Raw genomic sequence first — 22,477 nt, 5'->3', positions numbered from 1 at the left:
GCCACTCATGCACTCATGTTACACAGGGCCACTGTCGCCCTGCTCCCCGTGTGGTTGTGGCCCCGGAAACCAACCTCTCCTTCCACCTCATAGCGCGCGACTCTACCCTGAAACCTCAAATGCACCTCGCCCCACCTCCCCAGCAAACCCTCCCGGGCTGGACAACCTCCCGCAGATTCAGGAAAAAAAAACATCACAAACCTTTTGGTGAAGGAAAACTGTTCTCCGTGCCCTTGCCAACAGGAGTGGCTGGCAAAGAAAGTGATGCCTGGACCGCAGAGTCCATCTTTTCACAATCAAGGGTCGGAGAACTGGGGGCCGACTTTCTGGTTACCTCCTGTTGTCTTTCCCGGACTGCCAGTTCTTGTCTTAAATCTGCAAAATGGGGCACAGATAACAAAACTCACCAGAGGAAGCAAATCCATCCAGCAAAGTCACCTCTGAAATGCCATAAAGACGTCCTTCCTAAATTATGGTTATAATATATATAAATTAAGTGTTTCCTATGGAACACTTTTTATTTGTTGGGGTATAAAAATGATAACTCTACTGCCTAAATGATGGTTGAGAGTGCTAAGATCAAATACAAATGCTCTTACCTAGGAGAACAGTTAACTATGCTCATATGTTTAAAAAAAAAAAAAAAAAAATGAGGGGCAGAGTCCAAAGAAGAACTCACAGTGAGCCTGCAACAACACAAAACTAAATACTCTTTCCACCGCATTTGTTTTTATTCTGAAATGATGTACACTTTGGGGATTACAGCAAAATCAATGAAGTTCATTTTTGTAATTTTAAATGGGTTGGTATTTTTTATTATCAAAATGCACTATTTCGTTTTAGAAAGGAAGTATTCAAAACAGTTGCAACTTTTTCTTGCTTTCAAATACTGAATTTTTAAGCTAAAATTAACATTTTCTCTTCCAGTTACACAACTGATGTACAGAACACTCATGTTAAAAAAGGATACAAACTTGCCCCATTTCTGGGTATGTATCCAAATGTCTACCATGGATAAATAAAGAAAATGCGGTACATGCATGTAATGTGAACTTATTCAGCCTCAAACAGGAAGAACATTCTGGCCCCGGCTACCACACGGATGAGCCGTGGGGATACTACACTAAGTGAAAACGAGCCAGTCACAAGAGACCAGATACTGTGTGACTCCACGTCTGCGAGGTTCCTAGAGTTGTCAGATTCAAAGACACAGAAAGGGGAAGGGTGTTTCCAGGGGCTGGAGAAGAGGAGAGAGAGACTGCTGCACACTATTATGCCTATGATGATTATACGCTTTCCTTTAAATTCTTCCTGGGGCACTGGGTGGCTCAGATGATTAAGCATCTGCTTTTGTCTCAGGTCATGATCTCCAGGCCCTGGGATCGAGCCCCAGGTTGGGATCACAGCTCAGCAGGGAGACTGTTTCTCCCTTTCCCTCAGCCTCTTCCTGTGCCTGTGCTCTCTCTACCTCTCTCTCTCTCAACTGAATAAACAAAATCTTTAATAAATGAATAAAATTCTTCTTCCCTCCCTTTTTTTTTCGTATGTGGTAAAATGCAGATTATAAAGAAGAAAATGGTTTCTACACTGTGGAAATGGTTTAACACTGTGCACAGACACAGTGTTACTATTATGTGCCTAACACAAAATTATTTACATATAAGCGAAAAGGAGAAAGCTAAACAAACCAGTCAAGACACACACAATAGGGACGCCTGGGTGGCTCAATCCCAGCACCCCAAGATCATGACCTGAGCTGAAGGCAGACACTTACTGACTGAGCCACCCAGGCGCCCCCCCACAACCAAAAAGTTCTAAGACTCTGGAAAAAACTCAAACTCTCCATGCCTCCGTTTTCTGACCTATAAAATGGGGATAATACTACCTACCTCTTACAGTTGACGCTGTAGACATTAAGACACTAAAAAGCACTTAGCCATAGTGCTTGATGAAAGTAGATAACGTACATAGCTTTCAAGGCGAATCCTGAAGCTAGCATAGCCCTTGGGCTTAGGGATAATAAGGTAAAGGATAAAAGTTCAGTTGTCAATTATACCTCTTGCTTCATCCTTTAACCGTTGGACAGACACCAACAAGGATTCCTTTTCGTCAAGCTCGCTTTCTAAAAATGCATTGCGTTCGATGGCCTGATTTAGCCTTTGTTCAAAGTCTTCCAGTGAAACTATTGTTGCCCTAAAATAAAATAAAATAAAATAAACTGAAGTCCACGAATTAAATAAATAACATACAAATAGCTAATACAAAAGGAAACTGTCAGTTTCTCTCATGGCATTTCCTGACCTAGAAAGCCTGGCCCGGTTGAACGAGAACGGATCTCAGTCCCTTCCAGACTCTGGCAGCATTTAGTATTTCTGCCACTAGTCTGGGCCATTCAATATATTCTCTTAAATTCCCACCAAAATTCATCGCAAGTTCCTTAAAAGGCAGGCATTTATTACACACTGTATCTCCCCACTGGATTTTAAACACAGAACAATTGAAGTTTACATGTTTTCAGGAAGAAAACTTTTCAACAATTTTAGAGAACATTAAGAATTAACTAAGAATCTGTTTAAAACATGAAGTCCCAGGTCCCTACCAACTCGTCCTTCTGCATCCCTCAGCTTACTCACAACAGACATTGCCGGGCACCTACTACACACCCCACCCCACTACGTGCTGCTTGCTACAGAAACATCATTCCCTGACCTCCAGCTTGAACTCAAGGCTCTGGCCAACTTTACCAAATGCTTTCAACTGTCAAAATGTCTCTCAACTCCACCTGCTCTCCTCCAACCTCCTGCCCTGGCTTAGCTCCTCAACCGCCCCCACCCCCAACCCTGGACCGCTCCTAAATGGTCCTCCTCCCTCCAATGCCTCAGCATGATCCTCTCAAAACTCAGAATCTGATGCTACTCCCTGGCTTAACAAATTCTTCAAAGAGCCCTTCCTTGCCTCCAGAATGGAGAGAGCAGACAAGGCTCTCCCGACCCTGGCCCGACCACCCTCCAGCCTCATCCTGGTCAGCCACACCGTCTCCATGCGCTGCAAAGTGAAATAACACACAGCTCCCGAGCCTTCCTGCCTCTCGGCCTTCACATCCCTCTCTCTATCCGCCTGGCCTCCTTCCTCCTTGCCGACTCAGGGGCAGCTGCAACACCAGTGGCAGACGTGCCTGGCGCCGTCCTCCGCGCTGCACAGCCACCTGCATGCGCTCCCTGCTGGAGCAGTTGTCATGAGAAACGTCCCCACCTGTCACACCCAAGGCAGCCTCCCCTCTAGCACCAGGCCAGGCACTGAAGAGTCACCCACGTATCAACAACTGTACAGTGAAAGGAACTCAGTTTGGATGGTTAAGAAACAATGAATTCCAACCCCAGGGGAGCCGCTCCGGCCACGCCACACGACCGTGAGGGAAGCAGCACCCACGAAAAACCCATGTGCTGGTGTGAAAGGCCAAGAGAGAGAGGAGTAGGGATGGACAGACAGATGGGCGAGGAAGAAACTACAGACTTCAGGTAGCAGACGCAGGGCCGACGACAAGCGTGGGAAGACTGAGAACACGGAGGGAAAGACAGAGGAACGGAGGACACAGGCTTCAGAGGAAAACCAACAGGAACGAGGGGGGAGGCGGGGGGCAGTGGGAGAAAGCCCTCAAAGGATCCCATCTGGGGACATGAGGATTTGCGGTGAGCGCTGACGTGATGGGGCGTGAAACCACAAAGGGCGATGTTGTGGAACCAAGACCCAGGGGACAGGCCGAGCACAGAGACCCAGACCTGCCTCGCAGCCGCCAGCCGGATGCCCGGTCCCACTCACCGCTTGGCGCGCTCCAGGTCGTCGTTGGCCTGTTCCAGCTCTCGCACGTACTTGTGCAGCTGCTCCTTTATGGCCCGGGTCTGACTCAGGTCATCCTCCAGCACCGACACCTGCTTGTAGCTCTGCGCGTACTGGTGCTCTAGCTTCTCCTGGACGTGCGGGCACAGGAAGGCGAGGGTGTCACTAACACAGCTCTCCTTAGCAAAGAAGTAACCCAAGACACGGACGTGGGGGAGACCCAAGCAACTCACTCCCCATCTGAGCTGATGGGAGAAGTAGCGCTCTCCTCCTTAGAACATTTAAAACTAAAAAAAAAAAAAATCCAAAACCCACATTCAAAGTATCTTAACTCATAAATCTCGAGAGTCAACAACTCTCCTGTCAGAAAGAAATCGAATAACAATGTCTGAAAAGACGTACAACTGTTGAGACTCCTGCCCTTAGAACCCCGCAAGCTAACTACGGCTCCAAGCTCCCTACCTTCCCCTAGATCGCGCTCCCCCCGGGCCCAGAGACAGCTCAAGCGCTGGGCAAAGGCCGGTGCTGAACAGCAGCAAACGGGGCTGATTTTTTCCCTCGTGGAAATCCCTTTTTTAAAAGGAATTTTTTTTAACCCCAACTGAACTTCAAAACTATAGAGAGACTATGAACAATAATGAAACAAAGGTGTAATTCATACAAATACAATTTTAAGGGACCTGGAATGAGGCCATCTATCATGTTGGGCCACTTCTGACAGCAATGGGAATTACAATACAATACTACAGCAGCAATGTAACGCACAAACGGACAGCTACAGAGCTTCTAAGTGAACGCCTCAATGCCAAGCCACCTGTCTTTGGTCCCAGGAAAGGAAAAGTTTATTTCAAAACTTGACTTTGGGGGTTTGAAGTGGCGGCGGGGTGGGAGGTTGGGGTACCAGGTGGTGGGTATTATAGAGGGCACAGCTTGCATGGAGCACTGGGTGTGGTGAAAAAATAATGAATACTGTTTTTCTGAAAATAAATAAATTGGGAAAAATAAATAAATAAAGGCAGAACAATAACCTGTGGATCATAAAAAAAAAAAAAAACTTGACTTTGAGCCTTCGCTACTTTCCTGCCACCGGCCGCTCGGAGGCTCCACCAAGAAAAGAGCTCTATTTCCCAGGTTGCCGCAAGCGGCCCGCGGGACCCCAGCTCCCCCCCCCGCGGTTACCTTCAACGCTTCGACTTCGTACTTCAGTCTTTGGTTGTCAGCTTGCAGGTCTCTGTTCCTCTGCTCGGCCTGTACTAACTGTGCCTCCAGCTCTGCTTCCAGCTCCCTGCTCCCCTCCTGGAATTCCACTAGCTCATCCCGAGCCTCCTGGAAGCTGATCAGAGACCACGTGGGAATGAGGAGTCAGAGCAGGAAGCAGAGTCAGCCCGAAGATGATCACCACCAGTTCAAGAATGTGACCTGGGCGCTGGCACCACCGTAACCTACACTACACAGTAAGGACAACCTGTTCTGCAGTTCTGACTCTGTATTCGGGGGTTCAGTGAAAGTGAGTTAAAAGGCCCAAAAGAGGGCCCCTGGGGACCTCAGTCGGTTAAGTGTCTGCTTTCAGCTCAGGTCACGGTCCTGGAACCAAGCCCCACGCTGGGCTCCCTGCTCAGCCAGGCGGTCTACTAGTCCCGCTCCTTCTGCCCGGCTCCTGCTCATTCTCTTGGGTTCTCTCTCAAATAAATAAAGGCTTTTTAGAAAATTTAAAAATTTTTAAAAATGTTTTAAAGGCCCAGAGGACTTACATTTTATATACTCACAACTAGATCCTTCTTATTTAAGGTATAAATAAAGCAACACATACACTACACCACAGAGTAGTTTAATATTTAGGTAATGTTTTTCAATACAGTTGTTCTCCTTTGTAATTTTTTTTTTTTTTTTTAGATTTTTCTCTATTTGAGAGAGAGAGAGAAAGAGTGCCCACAGTGGGGAGGGGAGGAGCAGAGAGAGGAAGGGAGAGAGTCCCAGGCAGACTCCCCGCTGAGCATGGAGCCCAACGCGGGGCTCACTCCCATGACCCAATCGTGACCAGAGCAGAAACCAAGAGTGGGACACTTAACTGACTGAGCCGCCCAGGAGCCCCTCTATGATTTAATTTTACCCATTTGAAAGTGTTATTCTGAGAAGGGGTCCACAGGTTTCCCCAGCCTATTAAGGCACCTATGGCATAAAAAAGATTAAGAACTCCTGCCACAGAGAGAGCCTTCTAGAACCATGGGCACAATACAGGAACAGCCTTCAACAATAACAATGAACCAGTGGTAAAAAGTTTGATAACAAGCTCTGTAAACAAAAGCAGGAAAACGTGTGTGTATGTTAGAGGATGTTTTAAAAAGAAATCTAAGACAAATGTTGGTGCTCAAAGGTCATTATGTAAAGCTTCCCCAACTAATTAAAATAAGTGAGACTTTATAAAATGCTCCATACCCCTGAAACTCTTCTCGTCCCCTTCCCAGCTCTGCTGGCTCCCGACACTGACAATGCTTGCCTGGAGAGAATTAGACCCTGCTGTGCGTGCCCCACACAGCCCACTGGCATCTCCAAAGACCGCACAAGGCGGCGGAATCAGGGCAGACACAGCAGGCCCAGGATGGCCAAACGCAGTAAGCACAAAAGGAGGTTAACAACCAAAAGAAATCACAAACATGAAGTTTTATTATTGTTTTAATAATTTGAGTCATAAGGGCACCTGGCTGGCTCAGTGGGTTAAAGCCTCTGCCTTCAGTTCAGGTTATGATCTCAGGGTCCTGGGATAGAGTCCTGCATCAGGCTCTCTGCTCGGCAGGGGGCCTGCTTCCTCCTTTCTCTCTCTCTGTACCTGCCTCACTGCCTACTTATGATCTCCATCTGCCAGATAAATAAATAAAATATTTCTTAAAATAATAACAAAAATTTGAGTAATAAAGATTTATGGCATTTTCATACTATTTAAATAAAGCAATGCTATGACTATTTCCAGAATCCCAAACCTAAATCTGAAACTCTAAATTCAGCTTTATGCTTAAATAAATAAATAAATAAATAAAATCCATTGGCTAGAAATGGCATATTCTAAATGCCCTCCCCTATTTTCAGGATGCTTTCCAATATTACCTTTGTTTATACTTCAAGGAAAGTTCCTTCCAGTAAGCAGTTTCCTCCTTTAAACTTGAAAAATCTGGTATATCTTCACCATCCATGATCAAGAAAGCCTGTGAAATATTAAAGACAACCTTTGACGTTAAACAGAGAACAGGGGCACCTGGCTCTCGGGTGGCGGAGGCAGCAGCTCTTGACCTCTGGGGCGTGTCAAGCCCTGCACTGCACGGAGAGCTTACAATCAACCAGTCAATAAATGACGGCTGTTAAAAATTAAATCCTACGAAATAAGAAAAAATTTCCAAAGAGAGAACACAGGAATCTAAAAGTCTAAAATCTGGGACATTAAATCAGCATTCTGGAGGGAGGTAAACACGACAGGTTCTGAGAGCGAATAACGACTCTAAGTCAGACACATAAATCACTTTACACTCAGGGCCCACCAGGCCCACAGATGACATCAGGACAGGAGATACGCAGTGTGGTCGGGTGGAAAGGCACGTGGGGCACTCTGGGTAGAGGCACCAGCTCCCAGTGAACCGGCCCCACAGGACGATCCCGTACCCCAGGCCCCAGCAGCCGGTCTTTCAGGAATCAGATGACAGAAACAAGGTCACTGTCCGAGCTGACGCTCCCCCTGCACGTCCCTCCCTGCCGCACAACCGCTTCAGGAGACCTAGCAGAGCCTGAGCCTGGTGATGCACTAGCAAGTCAGGGACCACGTTCTCAGTAATTCACGGTTATTACAGTTCTAAAAACTTAATTATCTGATGTCCAAAGCTTCCTCCACGAGCTCACTCATCCCCAACTTTAACGCTCTCTCATCTTGGTTGCTCTCCCAAAGCATGGGGGATGGAGGGGTGGAGAATATCTGTGATGTCACATTTGGACTGACCGCCTAAAAACCCCAACTGGCTGGCCAGAAAATGAACTGCCACGGACACTGGGCTCACTCTACATTCATACCTGGAGCAAAATGCCTGCCCTCCCTCCTACAACCCCCTTCCCACACATCCCGCTCTGTATTCCAGCAACACTGATCAAAATGGTCTGAACATGACATTCTGTTTCAGGTCTGGCTGTTTCCTCTGCCTGGAAGGGCTCTCCCTAGTACATTTGGAAAGCTCCTATGTGTCCTTGAAAACCTAGCTGTCATCTTTTCCAGAAAGCCTTTCTTGCCCTCAGACAGCACTGAAATCGGCCATGCTCTTGCTTACAGCATACCCCACACTTGCTTTCCTGGCGAGACTTATCACATGGTAAAGCACTTGCTGAAACCTGTGTCCCCATCAGGCTGTGTATCATTCTTATTTCGACCAAGGGCCGGGTCTGCACAATAGATGTTCAGTGACATCAGCTAAACGAAACCAAAATTAAATCCACCTAATGCACACTCGGCAGCAAGAACTAACGAGCAGCTTTAAAAGTAAATTAAGAGAAACCCAGAGTTCACACAGCACAAGCTACTCATACAGGCTGAGCAAGAAGTCACAGACCAGAAACTCCCGCTTCAGGGTGAGTGTGCCAAGAGGTACGAGAGTGATGTCTCGCTGAGTGATAAAAAACGCGTAACTCAACACACTTAGCTGGAGGCTGACCGGCGTGTTCTGTTGCAGCCACATCTTTCCGACCACACCACCTTCTCTGACTTTCGGCATCTTCGCCAATCTTCCAATTACTCGAAATTACCAAGCCGTCTGAGTTCTCTGAAAAGAGATGGATTCTTGGGATGCCCGGTGGCTCAGTGGGTTAAGCCTTAGTCTTTGGCTCGGGTCATGATCTCAGAGTCCTGGGATCAAGCCCCGCATCGGGCTCTCTGCTCAGCGGGGAGCCTGCTTCCCCCTCTCTCTCTGCCTGCCTCTCTGCCTACTTGTCATTTCTGTCTGTCAAATAAATGAAATCTTTAAAAATAAATAAATAAATAAATAAAATTAAAAGCTTTAAAAAAAAAAGAAAGAAAGAAAGAAAAGAGAGATGGGTTCTTGACCACGCTTTGTGTGCCTCATGGCACCAGGCATAACACCTGGCACAGAGAAGTACGAGTACTTCTGAGCATTTACTCATCTACTGCTATGTGTCAGGTGAGGTACTGGAGGAGTACCTGGCACCCCAGGCGGGCCTCCTCCAGCGCCGTCAGCCCTCCACTGGCACACCCCTGGCTGGACCACTCCACTCTTGGGACATGCGCTCAGGGCCCACAGCGCATGAAAATGGAAACCTCACGGAGGGGGAGGCCTGCCCGGACTGGGTTCTCGGGTTCCGATCCTGCCATTCAACTCCTTAAGCCGTCCGCTTGACCCCTCAAGGTCTCCGTTTTCTCCTCTCATGAGAGTCTGGAGCAGATGACAGGTCTCTTCAAGCCTGCACAGTGACTACTAAATATTACGGATCAATTTTACAATCCTACCCCTTCATCAGAGATCCCCATTCGCACTCCATGTCCCCAGCTGTAGGGGTGATCTTATTTATAGCTACAGTTTGTAGTAAGGGGTTAGTGAGGAACAGAAGTATTTGTACTTCAAAAGAATATCCAAAAACCTGGATATTCACCCCGTGGTTTCAACAACTCTTGAGGACCCCTGCCTCCCGTCTCGTGGAGGGAAGGGGCAGATTGCATATTAACAATCCAGATCAAGACACAATCACTGCACAAAGCAGCACCTCAAGGTGAGGGAACAATCAGTGTGTCCCTTGAACGCTCTCTGTAAGGTCTTTCCCAAAACTGAAATCCATCTGAAATCTATGAATCCAGCCCTGAAGAACCTCATGGGTACAGGTCCTCCACTCATCCTTCCAACACTGTATCCTTCCAACCACCTATCAAACACTGGCAACGATGTATCGATGAGCAGTTCATCGATGATACTCAGAGGCTGATACACACTCCAATAAATTATGGCTTTGTAAAATGTTACGAAGATCATAGGCATGCAAGAAGCAAAGTTCGTTGCTACTTACTTTCCCTCAAATAAGAAATATATATATATATATTTTTTTTAATGAAAGGGAAGTCTCTCCAGCTGGTTCCTTGAGGGCAGAACCAGGGATTTATTAAACAGAACATGGGAGAAATTCAACAAATGTTTGAAATGACTTATACCTTTCCTCTCCTTAGTCCCTCTCTACTTTCTAAAGTACTGCTTTCCTTTATGAAGACCTAAATTCCTATTTCGGGAATAGTGGAAGCAAAAAAACACTTGTGAGCAGTTTATTTCTGCCTCACGGGGCACCACCACATACTCCATCAGGCCTGCTAGACATGGCCAGTCTGACGCACACCAGACCATGTCCACAGCCTCGTACAATTTCCAAACAGGCTCCGCCCCAAAGAACGGGGCTAGAGGGGACTCGCTGGGCAGAGCCTGGGAGCCACAGCCACACACTTGCTATCTAAAATAATCACCATCCAGCCCTTCGGTCTGTAATAGAAATGGACAACCAAGAAACACCAGACAAATGAGAAGAACCAGGAACACAAGAAAATCCTAGGAGCTACTGAACTGAGCGGAAACAGGTGATCCAGACAATGAGAGAATTTTTTTCTCCTGCAAGAACTCAGGAGGATGACCTCCCACACACTTCCTGAGACAGTTACAGAAGGCGGAGAAAACCACGCCGGGGCAGCACCAGGTGCAAGGAACAGCGGCTCCAACTCAGGACCGCGAGGAAGAGAAGGCCCCAGATGAAACCCGGCCCCCGCTCAGCTACATGGGTGGCACCGGGGGAAACGAGGAGTCCCGTGTCACAGGCAGCCTGGGAAACGGGATCCATGTGAGCTTGTGATGAAAGCACAAGGGGGACACCTGGCTGGCTCAGTCAGGAGGCTGTGTGACTGTCGATCTCAGGGTGTTGAGTTCAAGCCTCTGCTAGGGATAGAGATTACTTAAAAATTAAATTCTTAATTTGCTGATTATATATTACTTTGTAGCTTACAGTCACCTGGCAGCCATCTTGGTCCCACAGGGATGTCGCTGTCATGCTTTGCACCTTATCTAGGTGACATGTATGCCTTTCTGGAATTGGGTGACTGGTGCCTCTTCGGTATTTCAACATTTTCTTCACAGGTAGGATACTTTTGAAGTTTTCAGGACTCTTCCTGTTAGTAGGCAGCAACTGCTCGTGGGGGGTCGTGTGGTCCATGGCCCAGAGTCCTTATGGAAGTTCATAATGACTATCAGATGCCGTCCTTGCACCTAATATTTATTTGAATGGATTTAACATGGAGCCAATCCTTCTACAAACAAACTATCTGTAGCAGGACTGCCTCCAGCTTATCATTCACACGCCCAATGTGAAACTTTTCTGGGTGAGGCCACTCTAAGTTGTGTTCCCCACGGAATCTATCTGTTTACACTTCTGGGTGTCCTATAAAGTATCCATTTATTCCTGATTTTTGTTGCTTAAATGGGGCCACATTCTTAACACAATCACCAACATTGCCATCGGCATTCCCTGATGACTTGGGTTATAAACAGAGTTTCCTGCGAAGCTTTTTCAGTATCTAACTCCATTTCTTGTGTCCTGCCTATCCAACTCCTTAGTTCGATGCCACGAAACAGCAGGAAAACCACTTTAATGTGTGTTATTTCACACGTGCATCTCCTATTTTCTTGCTGAATCTTACGCAAACCGAATGTTGACGCCAATTTTTCCCATTAACAGGCTACTTTTACAACCTGTTTATTGGTCCCGTAAACAGTATAATTTACAACGGAAACCTTTTACTAAAATGACCATCTTTTCCAGAAGAAACCAATTAAAGACATTCAGCCTAGAAACAACGGGTAGAAGCAACACAGCATAGCAGTGGAGAGCCCAGACCCTGGAGCCAGACTCCTCTATTCACTAGCTGGATGACCTTGGGCAGGTTACTCAACCACTCTGTGCCCCCCTCTTCCTCACCTGCCCAATGGGGATAATAATTAAAATAGGGCTGTTATGAAGATTAGGGAAAAGATTAGGGGAATAAGTATTTGTAAAGTACTTAGTACAGAGCCTGGCACATAGTGTATGCAGCATAAATTCTATTGAATTGTGAAAAAAAATAGTTCAGCAGTCAATCTCTTAAATAGGGCTGCACATAGTCCCGTGATACCACCACTCCTGAAAACACTTTTTTAAAACCTCTTTTGGAACAGCCCTGAAGAACAAAATTAAAAACGGGGGGGGGGGGTTATTTCTTTGTGGTCACACCTCATTCTTACTGCTTCCTGACTGCTTTATCCCACTTTATCACTCTGATTTTATTCATCAGAAATACCCTTTCCATGGGTGCCTGGGTGGTTCCATGGGTTAAAGCTCTGCCTTCCACCCAGGTCATGATCCCAGGGTCCTGGGATGGAGCCCTACATCGGGCTCCCTGCTCAGCAAGAAGCCTGCTTTCCCCTCCCTCTGCCTGCTTGTGATCTCTATGTGTCAAATAAATAAATAAATAATCTTAAAATAATAACTAAAAAGGAATACCCTTTCCAAAAATCAGAATTTTTGCAAATGACAAAATTTGCCACCGCTGCAGATATTCAAAAGACCTTCTCCAGCCTGTAAAGACAGTCTGTTCAGTTTGCTTCGGGTTACAGAGGGAGGATGTGTTCACTGCGTTATTTGAAACTATGTAACTGGAGATACTAAGGCTACAGAAAGTTAGCCAATATGGAAAAATTCACCACTCAAAATTTTCTTTAAAAAGCTTTAATGAGGGCGCCTGGGTGGCTCAGTGGGTTAATGCCTCTGCCTTCGGCTCAGGTCATGATCCCAGGGTCCTGGGATCGAGCCCGCATTGGGCTCTCTGCTCGGCAGGGAGCCTGCTTCCTCCTCTCTCTCTCTGCCTGCCTCTCTGCCTACTTGTCATCTCTGTCTGTCAAATAAATAAATAAAATCTTAAAAAAAAAAAAAAAGCTTTAATGATACACCGATAATCTTGTGAGGCTGAAATAAAAGCAGATAATTATGTACTCTCCCCTGCTACCCAAACATTCCCTCCATCCCGTGTCTCATACAGATGGGAGGATGGATCTCAAAAGTAACGACAACTTCTACATGGGGCATCATCACACTGTAGGTGACCTTCAGACGGTCAGCAACTGACAAATCAACTCATTTGGGTGTAAAACAGCCTGTGCAAAATGCTACACTTACCCAGAAGCTACTTTTGTGCAATGGTAAAAAATATATATATATACATCCCCTATGATATTGCCATCCTATTAGAAGTTGTAGTATCGACTAATGAGACTGAGAGAGTTCTTCTGGAACTCACTGTAGGTGATATGTGCCTTTGAACAAAATCTACTTCTCCCAAAGGTGACATTTACAGAATTCTTTCCTTTTCAAAGCTGATCATAAATACAATCTCCCGGGGCACCTGGGTGGCTCAGTGGGTTAAAGCCTCTGCCTTCAGCCAGGTCACGATCCCAGGGTCTCAGGAGAGCCCCGCATCAGGCTCTCTGCTCAGCAGAGAACCTGCTTCCCCCTCTCATTCTGTCTGCCTCTCTGCCTACTTGGAGTCTCTGTCAAATAAATAAATAAAATCTTAGGGAAAAAAAATTTAGAAGAGCTATCTTACTCCTCTCCCCTTTACTTCTCTTCAACCCATGACTTAGTGCTGCACGATTTAGCAAAGCCATTACCCTATTTCAGAAGTGGATTAAGAGCAACACAGTTCATCAGACAGAACAATTAGCCAGCGACCCATGAACGTTTCAGACAGAGAATGATTTTCTTAACGACCCAGTATCAGTTTTCTGGTTTTTTGTTCTAGATATTTATTTATTTGAGAGAGAGAGCACAAGCAGGGGGAGTGGCAGAGGGAGAGGGAGAAGCAGAGTCTCCGATGAGCAGAAAGCCCAACGCAGGATTTGATTCCAGGACTCTGTCATCACGACCTGAGCCAAAGGCAGACACTTAACTGTCTGAGCCACCCAGGCATTCCCCCCACCTCCGCCCCCGCCCCACTAGCAGTTCTTATCCTGAGTACGTCTGCTCAAAAATACTCGAATGCATCTTCTCCCTACTAGCTTCTGGCGTATTTTCGGCAAGCCAAATTTTCTGCTGTGCTTTCTAGCTGAATAGGGTATAAAAATCTCACACACACACACACACACACACACACACCTTAACGTCGAGGCTAGAACCGTAAATTCTGATCCAAACGAAGCCTTTCACCAACTGGGAAAATCCAAACTAAGGCGTAGATCACTTCCTCCTTCCACCCACCCAACCTGGGCTCAACTTCCCCATCCGTCCAATGGAGGTAACAGAATCAGGCACCACCCAGGGAGATGAGGCTCCCGAGACAGAAAGCAGCGTTCTGAAATGCGTCAAGGCGCTGCCGAATTAGAATGTAATTATCAACACCGAAGGAACCGCACTGCCTCGGCAAAACTTAAAAGGTGACTTCGTGGCTTACCAGCCAAAAAAAAGGAAGGGGAAAAAAAAAAAGGCGAGCAGACAGGCAACCCGAACCCGTCTGGGGACACTTCTGCGAACTCCAGGAAGGACGGGGAGTCACGGGGATGCCACCGAAGCCCGACGTGGGCCGCTGCCGCCCCCAGCGCGGAGAAGCCCCGGGAGCTGGGAATCCGAGCCGGCCGACAGCCCTGCCCGCCGAGGGCGCTCGGGGAGAGGCGGGGTAGGGCTGGGCGCGCCGCGGCCACCAGCGCCCTGGCCCGCGGTGCCAAGTCCCGGCCTGCGTCCGCGCACCCCTCGCCCCGGCGGCCCGGCCACCCCCTCCCTGGGCCACACTTCGGACCCGGGCGAGCAGGGGTTGGGGGGGCAGTTAGAGCGGTTGGAACAGTCGCCCGGGGCCGGCCGCCCCCAGAGCCCGGGCCCGACCCGGCCCGCGGGCGCAGCGGGCTCCCCCGGGGACAGGCCTCGGCGCCGCCACCCGGCCCGGCCCCCTCGGGAGCGGCCCCGCACCGCCCGCTCACCTTCAATGTGTCAAAAGCGCATGTTCGCCGCCGCTCGACCGACGTCTCCGCTCCGCTGGCCTGGCCAGGCCCGCCCAGCCACTCGGTTCGGCTCCCCTCCGCAGCCCAGAGCTCCACTCCGCGCACCTCGGCGCCCGGCTCCTCCCCGACACGTCAGGGGCCGCCTTGGTGTCCGAGGCCATTCTGTGACGCACGGGGGTGGGGCCCGGAGCATGCGCGCGAGCGCGCGCGCGGCCGGGGCGGGGCTGCGGCGGGGATGGCGTCAAGTGGGGGGGAGGGAGGCGGGCCGGACCCGGCGCGCTGACGTCAGGCTGGCGGCGGCCTCTGCGCAGGCGCCCTCAGTCGTCGCGGCTCCCCCAAAACAGCTGAGCGGGTTCGGGAAGTGACGCCCCAGGGAGGGGGTTTGGGGGTGATACCCTCTGGCCTCCGCGTCTTTCAGCCACCGAGGTCCTTCGAGTGTCCGTGTGTCCGGGCGCCCGTTCGTAGCGTGACTTTCGGGTCTGATCCCACCCCGTAGCACACCCCCGAGCACCCTGCAGAGTAACAGGGGTATCCCCGTCCCCCTCGTCACTCCCACGGGTATCTGCGTGCTGTTCGCGCTCTCCCTCCGGCGGGCACTGTGTGCCTGGACTTGTCTTCCCCCGCAGACTGTAAGTGCCCGGAGAGCAGGACCCCCCCAGGTCTTTCTCGTTCCCTCCCGGGAGCTGGCACACTAAGTGGGCGCTCAAATACTTGTTGGTTGGAATGAATGGATTCGCTGGGGGGAATACAAGTAACATCCACTTACGTGTTCTGCATATCTGAGCGTACATTTATTTGGGGGTGTATCGCCCTGGGGCCCCTGAAGCCTGGCCTCCTAGGTGACTTGGGAGGGAAGAGGGCCGAGGGGTGCTCAGCTCAGAAAGGGGAGAGATGAGGCTGAGCAACGGCTTGGGAAGCGGAAGCTAGAACGGAGCTGTTTTAGAAAACAACTCTGGGAACTTTGAGTGCACAATGTGCCGTGTAATTACCCCTGATGTCAGCGCTCTCGGGATTGGGTCTGTGGGGGTTTTGGACGCGATAATCATGTGAAAGACAGGCTTCAAGGTGAAAGCAAGGTGAGGTTGGGAGGTTTAGTCACGTTTTTGAGGAAATAGACCTATGTGGGAACAATGCAAAATGAATTGTAATAGGTGTCCAAATCAATAAAAATTGGAAACATGATGAACGGTGTTTGCGGGAAGGATGGCACCTTGAGCTAGACTCTGAAAGAGGGTTGAAAAGATCATGATAATGACAGTGAAAGAAGTGCCCTTTTGTTGTGCCATCTGTAGGCACTGGCAATTACGAGAAATGCTCGGTTTGCATAATTTAATCCACGAAACGACCCTGGGAAATCGGTGCTGTTAAAATTCCCATTTCACCAGTGAGGAAACTGAGTCAGCAAAATAATGTTGCCCAAGGTCAATCGACTAGAAAAAAGTGGACTCAAGATCCAAATCCAGCTAGTCTAGATGGTTTAATTCCAGAAACCACGCTATTCACCACTACTATACTGTCACTCAGGGGGTCTATTAATAATTTTATTTAATTTAATTAATATTAACAATATTTGGGGGCTAGAGCACCATGCTAGGTGCATTAAATTACCTCCTTCAATCCTCACAAGCAGCTTGTGAGGCCACAATTATTACCTCGAGTAATACACTTTTACAAAACCGAGGCCCCGAGGAGCTGGAATTTTAACCCAAGCAGGTCTTTGTCCAAGCCCAGTGACCTGGGGGACACTGCAGAAGCTCTTTCCGGATCTGGGGCTCTGCTTCCCTGGCAGGAAGCTGTGCTCTGTTAGATGAGATCACAGACAGAGAGGTAATTAGGCAGGGAGGTCTTCCTGTGGACCTCCTGCCAAGACCCAGCAGTCCCAGCCCAAAGGAAAAAACAAAGTCTGCAACTCTTGTCCCCGCCTCCTGGCTGAAGTCCTGGGAAATACACTGAGTCACCTAATGGCAGGGCAAGCCCTGCACAAAATGCTGGCGTCATCTTCCAGGCCCCACCACACCCCCTACCCAGTCTGGACTCCATGCGTTGGCCCCATCTCAATGAATGGGCTTTGCCTGGCAAGGCTGTTAATAACAGCAAAGCCCCCGACTGATCTCCTTCCTCTGCACTGTTGTGCTTTCTCCCAAGTAACAGTGAACAGCCTTTGCCCCACTCCCCTGCCCATCTTGGGGGAGTAAAGTGGAAGTAAGACCTGAAAGCAGCCTCTAAGGGAAACAAAAGTTGCAAAATCGGCTTTGGGAATTTAACAAAGATGAAAGAGGTTGCTACCTCCTCTGCTTCCATGAGGAATGGATCTAGCCAAAGCAGGTCAATATCACATTCCCTGGGAGCAGGCATAAGCATCCCACCTTTCCTGGCAGGAACTCACAGAGACTTGGGAAACAGAGGCCAGTCTCCACTGGGAGGTAGGGGTTGACCAGCTGCCTTACAAGAAGTCTGGACACTAATGTAAGCGCAAGCTAATAAGAACGCAGGACTCCAGCCACATCACACATGGAAGGTGACACGGTGCACACAGGCCTGCCTCGAAAACTCCAAGGGGATGTGGGGCCCATGGAACCCTCTGTTGAAACAGGCGAGCAGAGACCTGATAAGCAAAGGTTTGATTCAGCCTTGCATCTTTTGTGGCCGGTATTTTCTGCCCATCTCTAGGGGCATAGATCTCCTGTACCCAGGCTGGCAAAGGGACTCCCAAAGGCTGGCTGGTCACTAGAGTCTTGCTGGATACCTCCACCAGGGGTCCCACCACCACCTCCATCTCATGTGTGAACCCCAAACAAATCCTCCTTTTACCCCAGTTGAAATTTCCAAAAATGACTTCGTGTTTCTGACAAAGATGCTGTCATTCCCCTAGTTACTAAGGCACAAAAGCCTCCTCAAGCCACCCTTAATTATCTCCTTCCCTCAGCTTTCATTTCACTCTAGAAGGTCACCAAACCCAAGAGACCCGCCCATCAAAAACTCTCTCAAATCCATTTTCCCAGTATTTTCCTCCTGGATCTCCCTAGTTCAGAGTCTCCTATCTCTCTCTCCCTCCCTTTCCGAACTTCTTTCCCTGAATTTCCTCCTGGTCCCAGCCCAGCAGACCACACCACCATCAGGATAACCTTTCCAAAATCCCTCTGTGTACAGAGCATCACTTGCTCCAAAAGTTGTTTCAGCATCCTGTTGCCTTTGTGATTACATACAAACTACAAAACCTAGCATTCAAGGCCCTCCCAAAGCAACTCCAACACATTTTCACAGTCTACTTCCTACAGTTCACCAATCTGGGTCCGCCTGGACCTTCCACTGTGTCCCCTACATAGTTCCCTTCCTCTCTGGGCCTCTTACTGACTCCCATACCTGCTCCCTGAGCCCAGCCAACCCACCTTCCTCTCTGCCTTTGGAAATCTCATTCATATGCTACCTCCTCCAGGAAGCCTTCCCGATACCTAATGCCCCCAAATGAGTGTTCCTTCCTCTGAGTTCAAGCAGAACCCCGCATAGTTCACAGACTTACTGAACATGGCCTTTTGGTCAAGGAGGTGTCTTGGGCTCCCCACAAAGGAACCAAATCTCACTGAGCACTGGGATGATATTGACTGTCCCACTATTCTTCAGCAACAGATCTTTAGCAAAAAGTCAGTTAAACGTGTTTCAGGGGCACCTGGGTGGCTCAGTGGGTTAATGCCTCTGCCTTTGGCTCAGGTCATGATCCCAGGGTCCTGGGATCAAGCCCTGCGTCAGCCTCCCTGTTCAGTGGGGGGATCTGCTTCTGCCCCTCCCCCTGCTTGTGTGCTCTCTCTCTCTAATAAATAACATTTTTTTAATAAATAAAAAAGAATAGTTATAATAAAAATAGGGATTTTTATTTAAAAATTATTCTTGGCAGGGATAAAATTATGCTCTGGGAACTTGAGGTGAGAAGTGGTTTTCTAGAGAGAACGAAGTCTTTCATTCTCCAGCTGTGAGTTTAGCGCTTGCTAAGTTCTAGGCACCGTTCTTGAACTTGGGGATTCAAGTGCATCACAGTCACAGCACCCCACCCCCGTAGAGCTTATCTTCTAATGGGGAAGACAGATAATAAGCCAATAGACAAATAAATGTCTTTCTGTCCAATCATGATAGATGCTAGGAAGAAACCTGCCCAGAGAGACACCTGGATGGCTCAGTGGTTTAAGGGGCTGCCTTCAGCTCAGGTCGTGATCCCAGGGTCCTGGGATCGAGCCCCACATCAGGCTCCCTGCTCGGTGGAGAGCCAGCTTCTCCCTCCCTGTCTGGCCTGCTTGTGCTGTCTGTTGATTAAATAAATAAAATCTTAGAAAGGAAGGAAGGGGGGCGCCTGGGTGGCTTAGTGGGTTAAAGCCTCTGACTTTGGCTCGGGTCGTGATCCCAGGGTCCTGGGATCAAGCCCTGAATAGGGTTCTCTGCTTGGCAGAAAGCCTGTTTCCTCCTCTCTCTCTGCCTGCCTCTCTGCCTACTTGTGATCTCTTTCTGTCAAATAAATAAATAAAATCTTTAAAATAAAAAAGAAAGAAAGGAAGGAAGGAATCTGCCCAGAGCAAGAGGATAAGATATGGCAAGAGTTTTCCCTGAGTATCAGGCTTTGTCACGGGAGCGACTGTCTTCCTCCATAAAATTGTCAGGACTCTTATGATAAAGGCTGCTATGTAAAATGCAAGAGAGATGTGAAATTAAGAACATGGTAATACGTGCCAGTGTCTCACACAGAGAAGCTCATCCTACTTCCCATCACAGTGCCGGGCATAGAGTGGGTGTTCGAAAAATCAGCTGGGTAAAGGGCTTGCTGTGTGGTCTACAAAATGCGCAGCCTCCAACCAGATGATAAATTCCCCCCTTCTAAGATAAAGAATGGTAGCCAGTTCGTATCTGATTCCAAAACACCCCCAGTATAATACACTATATGTTAATAAGAAAATAAAAATTATATTTTAAAAAATGCCCCCTGCTGCTTGGTCCCCGACCCCTGAGCCAGACAGCCGTGAACAGCCAGACAGCCGTGAACAGCCGAGCAGAACCCAGTGCCACCCCAAAGAGATGGTGAGCTCCATTTGATGTCTGTGTTGCCTGCTCAGCAGCTCCTCGATCAAACTGAGTACAGCAAACTGCTCAAAGCTATTCGATGCCTTCTAAACCCCATCTCCTGTCAGATTCTCTATCCCCTCCATCCCCAAACTCTAGAGGTCTGTAAGTCAACAGAAAGCCAGGAGCTGGGTATATGACCCAGAAGGGTCCAGACCTCCTTGCTGTCCCTTCCCTTCCCGCTGTGTCTGTCTGAGAACGCTGCCGGCTTCCGGATCCTTCCATGGCAGGACTAGGGTGTAGCTTGCTGAGAAGTAGCCCTCGCAGGCGAGAACGAGGACAAGTCAAGCTGAAGCCATCACAGGCCTCCCTGTCAGAGTGCTGCTCTCATACCTGGGAGGAAAGGGCCCCACCCTGTCCTTATCCGGGGGGTAAACTGAGGCTTAAGACTCTTTGCTCAGCCTTTGCCCACTCCCTATTAATGGAAACTGACACCCAGCAGCACTCCCATGAATCTTGGAGTTGCCCCAATTTCCTCCCCAGCAACCCACCTCAGCTGTGGGCTTCCTCCCGTTCTGGAACTATCTGCAGCCTCGTGGTGTTCCTGGCTTCAAAGCCTCCACTCCCCCAAGCTTCTATCTTCCCTGTCAGCCCTGGCTCCCAGCCAGCCCTGTGTCACTACCCACGCCCCGGAGTGACAGCTGCCTCCCCAGGAAAGGAAGGCTCCGCACTGTTAATTGTTGGCTTGGTTAACACCTGGCAACCTCACGGGCAGTTGCCATCATACCTACATCAACAGCATGACTGTCCCCAGACCAAAGCAAGATCTGCTCCATACCTTCACGGAGACAAGGTGACACCGGTTTTGCTCACCCCCAAACCCTTCTGATGACTGACAAGGCTGGAAAGAGATGGAGCATTTCTTCCGAGCTGCGCTGGGCGTATCGGGCAATTTCAGGCAAATTCCTATTACCAGACGTACAGGACTGAACGACCATTCATGCAGGCGTTCAACAAATCGCCTTGAGTGCCCGCCCTGTTCTAGGCTCCAGGAACAGAGCAGTTAATGACACGAGCTCGCAGAGAAGAAAGGAAACAGAAAAGAAGGAAACATTAGCCCATCCAGTAGTGTTAAGTACTGAGAAGAAACAAAGAAGCCAAGACATTTCAATATTTTGTATTTTGGGGGACACGGAGGGCAGCACCGGACATGAAGCATAAACAAATGCCTTGTGTTGAATGTTTGTTAAGTTCTGAGATATTTCCCTGGCTCTCAGCTGCTCCTTCCTCTTTTTAAAATATTTTTTAAAGATTTTATTTATTTATTTGAAAGAGAGCGCAAGCACCAGCGGCAGGAGGGGCAGAAGGAGAGGGAGACAGAGCTCACGCAGACCCCTTGCTGAGTGTGGAGCCCTTCGCGGGTCTCCATCTCATGACACCGAGATCACAACCCAAGCCAATCAAGAGTCGGATGCTTAACCCTCTGAGCCACCCGGCGCCCCTCTTTTTCCTTCCTTTCATCAAATCACTTTTATCATTCAAACTCCAGTAAAGACCTCTCCAATGAAACAGAATGAGCAAGCAGCAGCCGCTGACAAATTTTAAAATTACAAGGTGACTAACACACATGTCATCGTCAGCTCGCTCCTAATCAAAAGCGTTCCAAAGAGAACAGCAAGGAGGTGGGGGTAGGAGGCTGGGTGTCACTACCTTGGACGTCAACTATAGCTAACCTGGAAAATGGGGATTGCTTTTCAGTGGGATAGCGGGGATGTCACACATGTGGAGACCATTGATTCAGTAAGGGGTGCCGTACCCTGACCGTTTATAATCATAACCTAACGGGCTTACAACCTAGCCCGAGTCTGCGGGATCTTGGAGGAAATTGCCCACAAGCCTTTGTCAATTCCTACACCGTATAATACAGCATGGGTCCCAATGTCCACTTGGAAAATGACAGAGGAGGGGTTTGTGGGCTGTGCATGAGAAACAATTTCTGCTCGAAATCGGATCGGGCTTTTTCTAGGACTGTATGTTCCACAGAGGCCAATTTTGACTCGTAAAAGGCTAAAGTGCAGAAACGAAAAACAGCCCAAGGGTCATGTCAATCACAGTAGAAATGCCCCTTCCATACAAAGGAAATACGTGTCCCTTTGGAGGGGAGCAGGCATTGATTTAAGTGCCAGTGGCAGAACCCCAGGGAGGAGTGAGGGGAAGGGGATCAGGAAAGCCCTTTCTCCAAGCCTGTTGCTGTTTCAACGATTTTCCAAAAGTCCTGTGTTGGCAGCACAGTTGTGAAGACCATGATAGAAAGATATTAAAGGCAGCCCTGTGAGAGCAGGAGGCCCAAACACACAGACGAGGTGATCAAAGGGAGGCAAGACCCACCCTCCACCCCCAGCCAGAGCTACGCCCCTTCTCAGGGCTCCCCACCCTGGTGTGAGGGCGCAGTCAGCCTCCGCCCCGGGGAGCCCTTCCCTCCCACCGCCTTAGGAATTTCTTCCCGGCCACATTGGGCCCCATCAATAGGCGATTTTGCCCATCACTTCCCCTCTCTGCATCTC

At 48.9% G+C, this 22,477-nt stretch overlaps 1 protein-coding gene across 6 annotated transcripts in view; it reads right to left on the bottom strand.

The window, feature by feature from the left end:
• The window catches only part of NDEL1 (nudE neurodevelopment protein 1 like 1), a 47,867-nt gene that overhangs the window by 14,845 nt on the left and 10,545 nt on the right, over nucleotides 1–22,477 (bottom strand). The window contains exons 1-7 of one of the 6 annotated variants that reach the window (XM_044249062.1): nucleotides 14,850–14,901; nucleotides 8,523–8,630; nucleotides 6,940–7,037; nucleotides 5,017–5,170; nucleotides 3,820–3,968; nucleotides 2,057–2,193; nucleotides 202–375 (exon numbers count right to left, since the gene is read on the bottom strand). In XM_044249062.1, coding sequence (XP_044104997.1) covers nucleotides 202–375; nucleotides 2,057–2,193; nucleotides 3,820–3,968; nucleotides 5,017–5,170; nucleotides 6,940–7,037; nucleotides 8,523–8,582 — 772 coding nt within the window. In that variant the 5' untranslated portion in view covers nucleotides 8,583–8,630; nucleotides 14,850–14,901. Of the gene's footprint in view, nucleotides 1–201; nucleotides 376–2,056; nucleotides 2,194–3,819; nucleotides 3,969–5,016; nucleotides 5,171–6,939; nucleotides 7,038–8,506; nucleotides 8,631–10,863; nucleotides 11,097–14,849; nucleotides 14,985–22,477 lie in introns of those variants that run through there. The other 5 variants (XM_044249065.1, XM_044249060.1, XM_044249061.1 and 2 more) reach the window with 5 other exon arrangements.

The sequence above is a fragment of the Neovison vison genome, chromosome 5, assembly GCF_020171115.1.
Source record: "Neovison vison isolate M4711 chromosome 5, ASM_NN_V1, whole genome shotgun sequence".
Classification (NCBI taxonomy): domain Eukaryota; kingdom Metazoa; phylum Chordata; class Mammalia; order Carnivora; family Mustelidae; genus Neogale; species Neogale vison.
The sequence above is the reverse complement of the archived record's forward strand: the minus strand, read 5'-3'. Positions and strand labels throughout refer to the sequence as shown.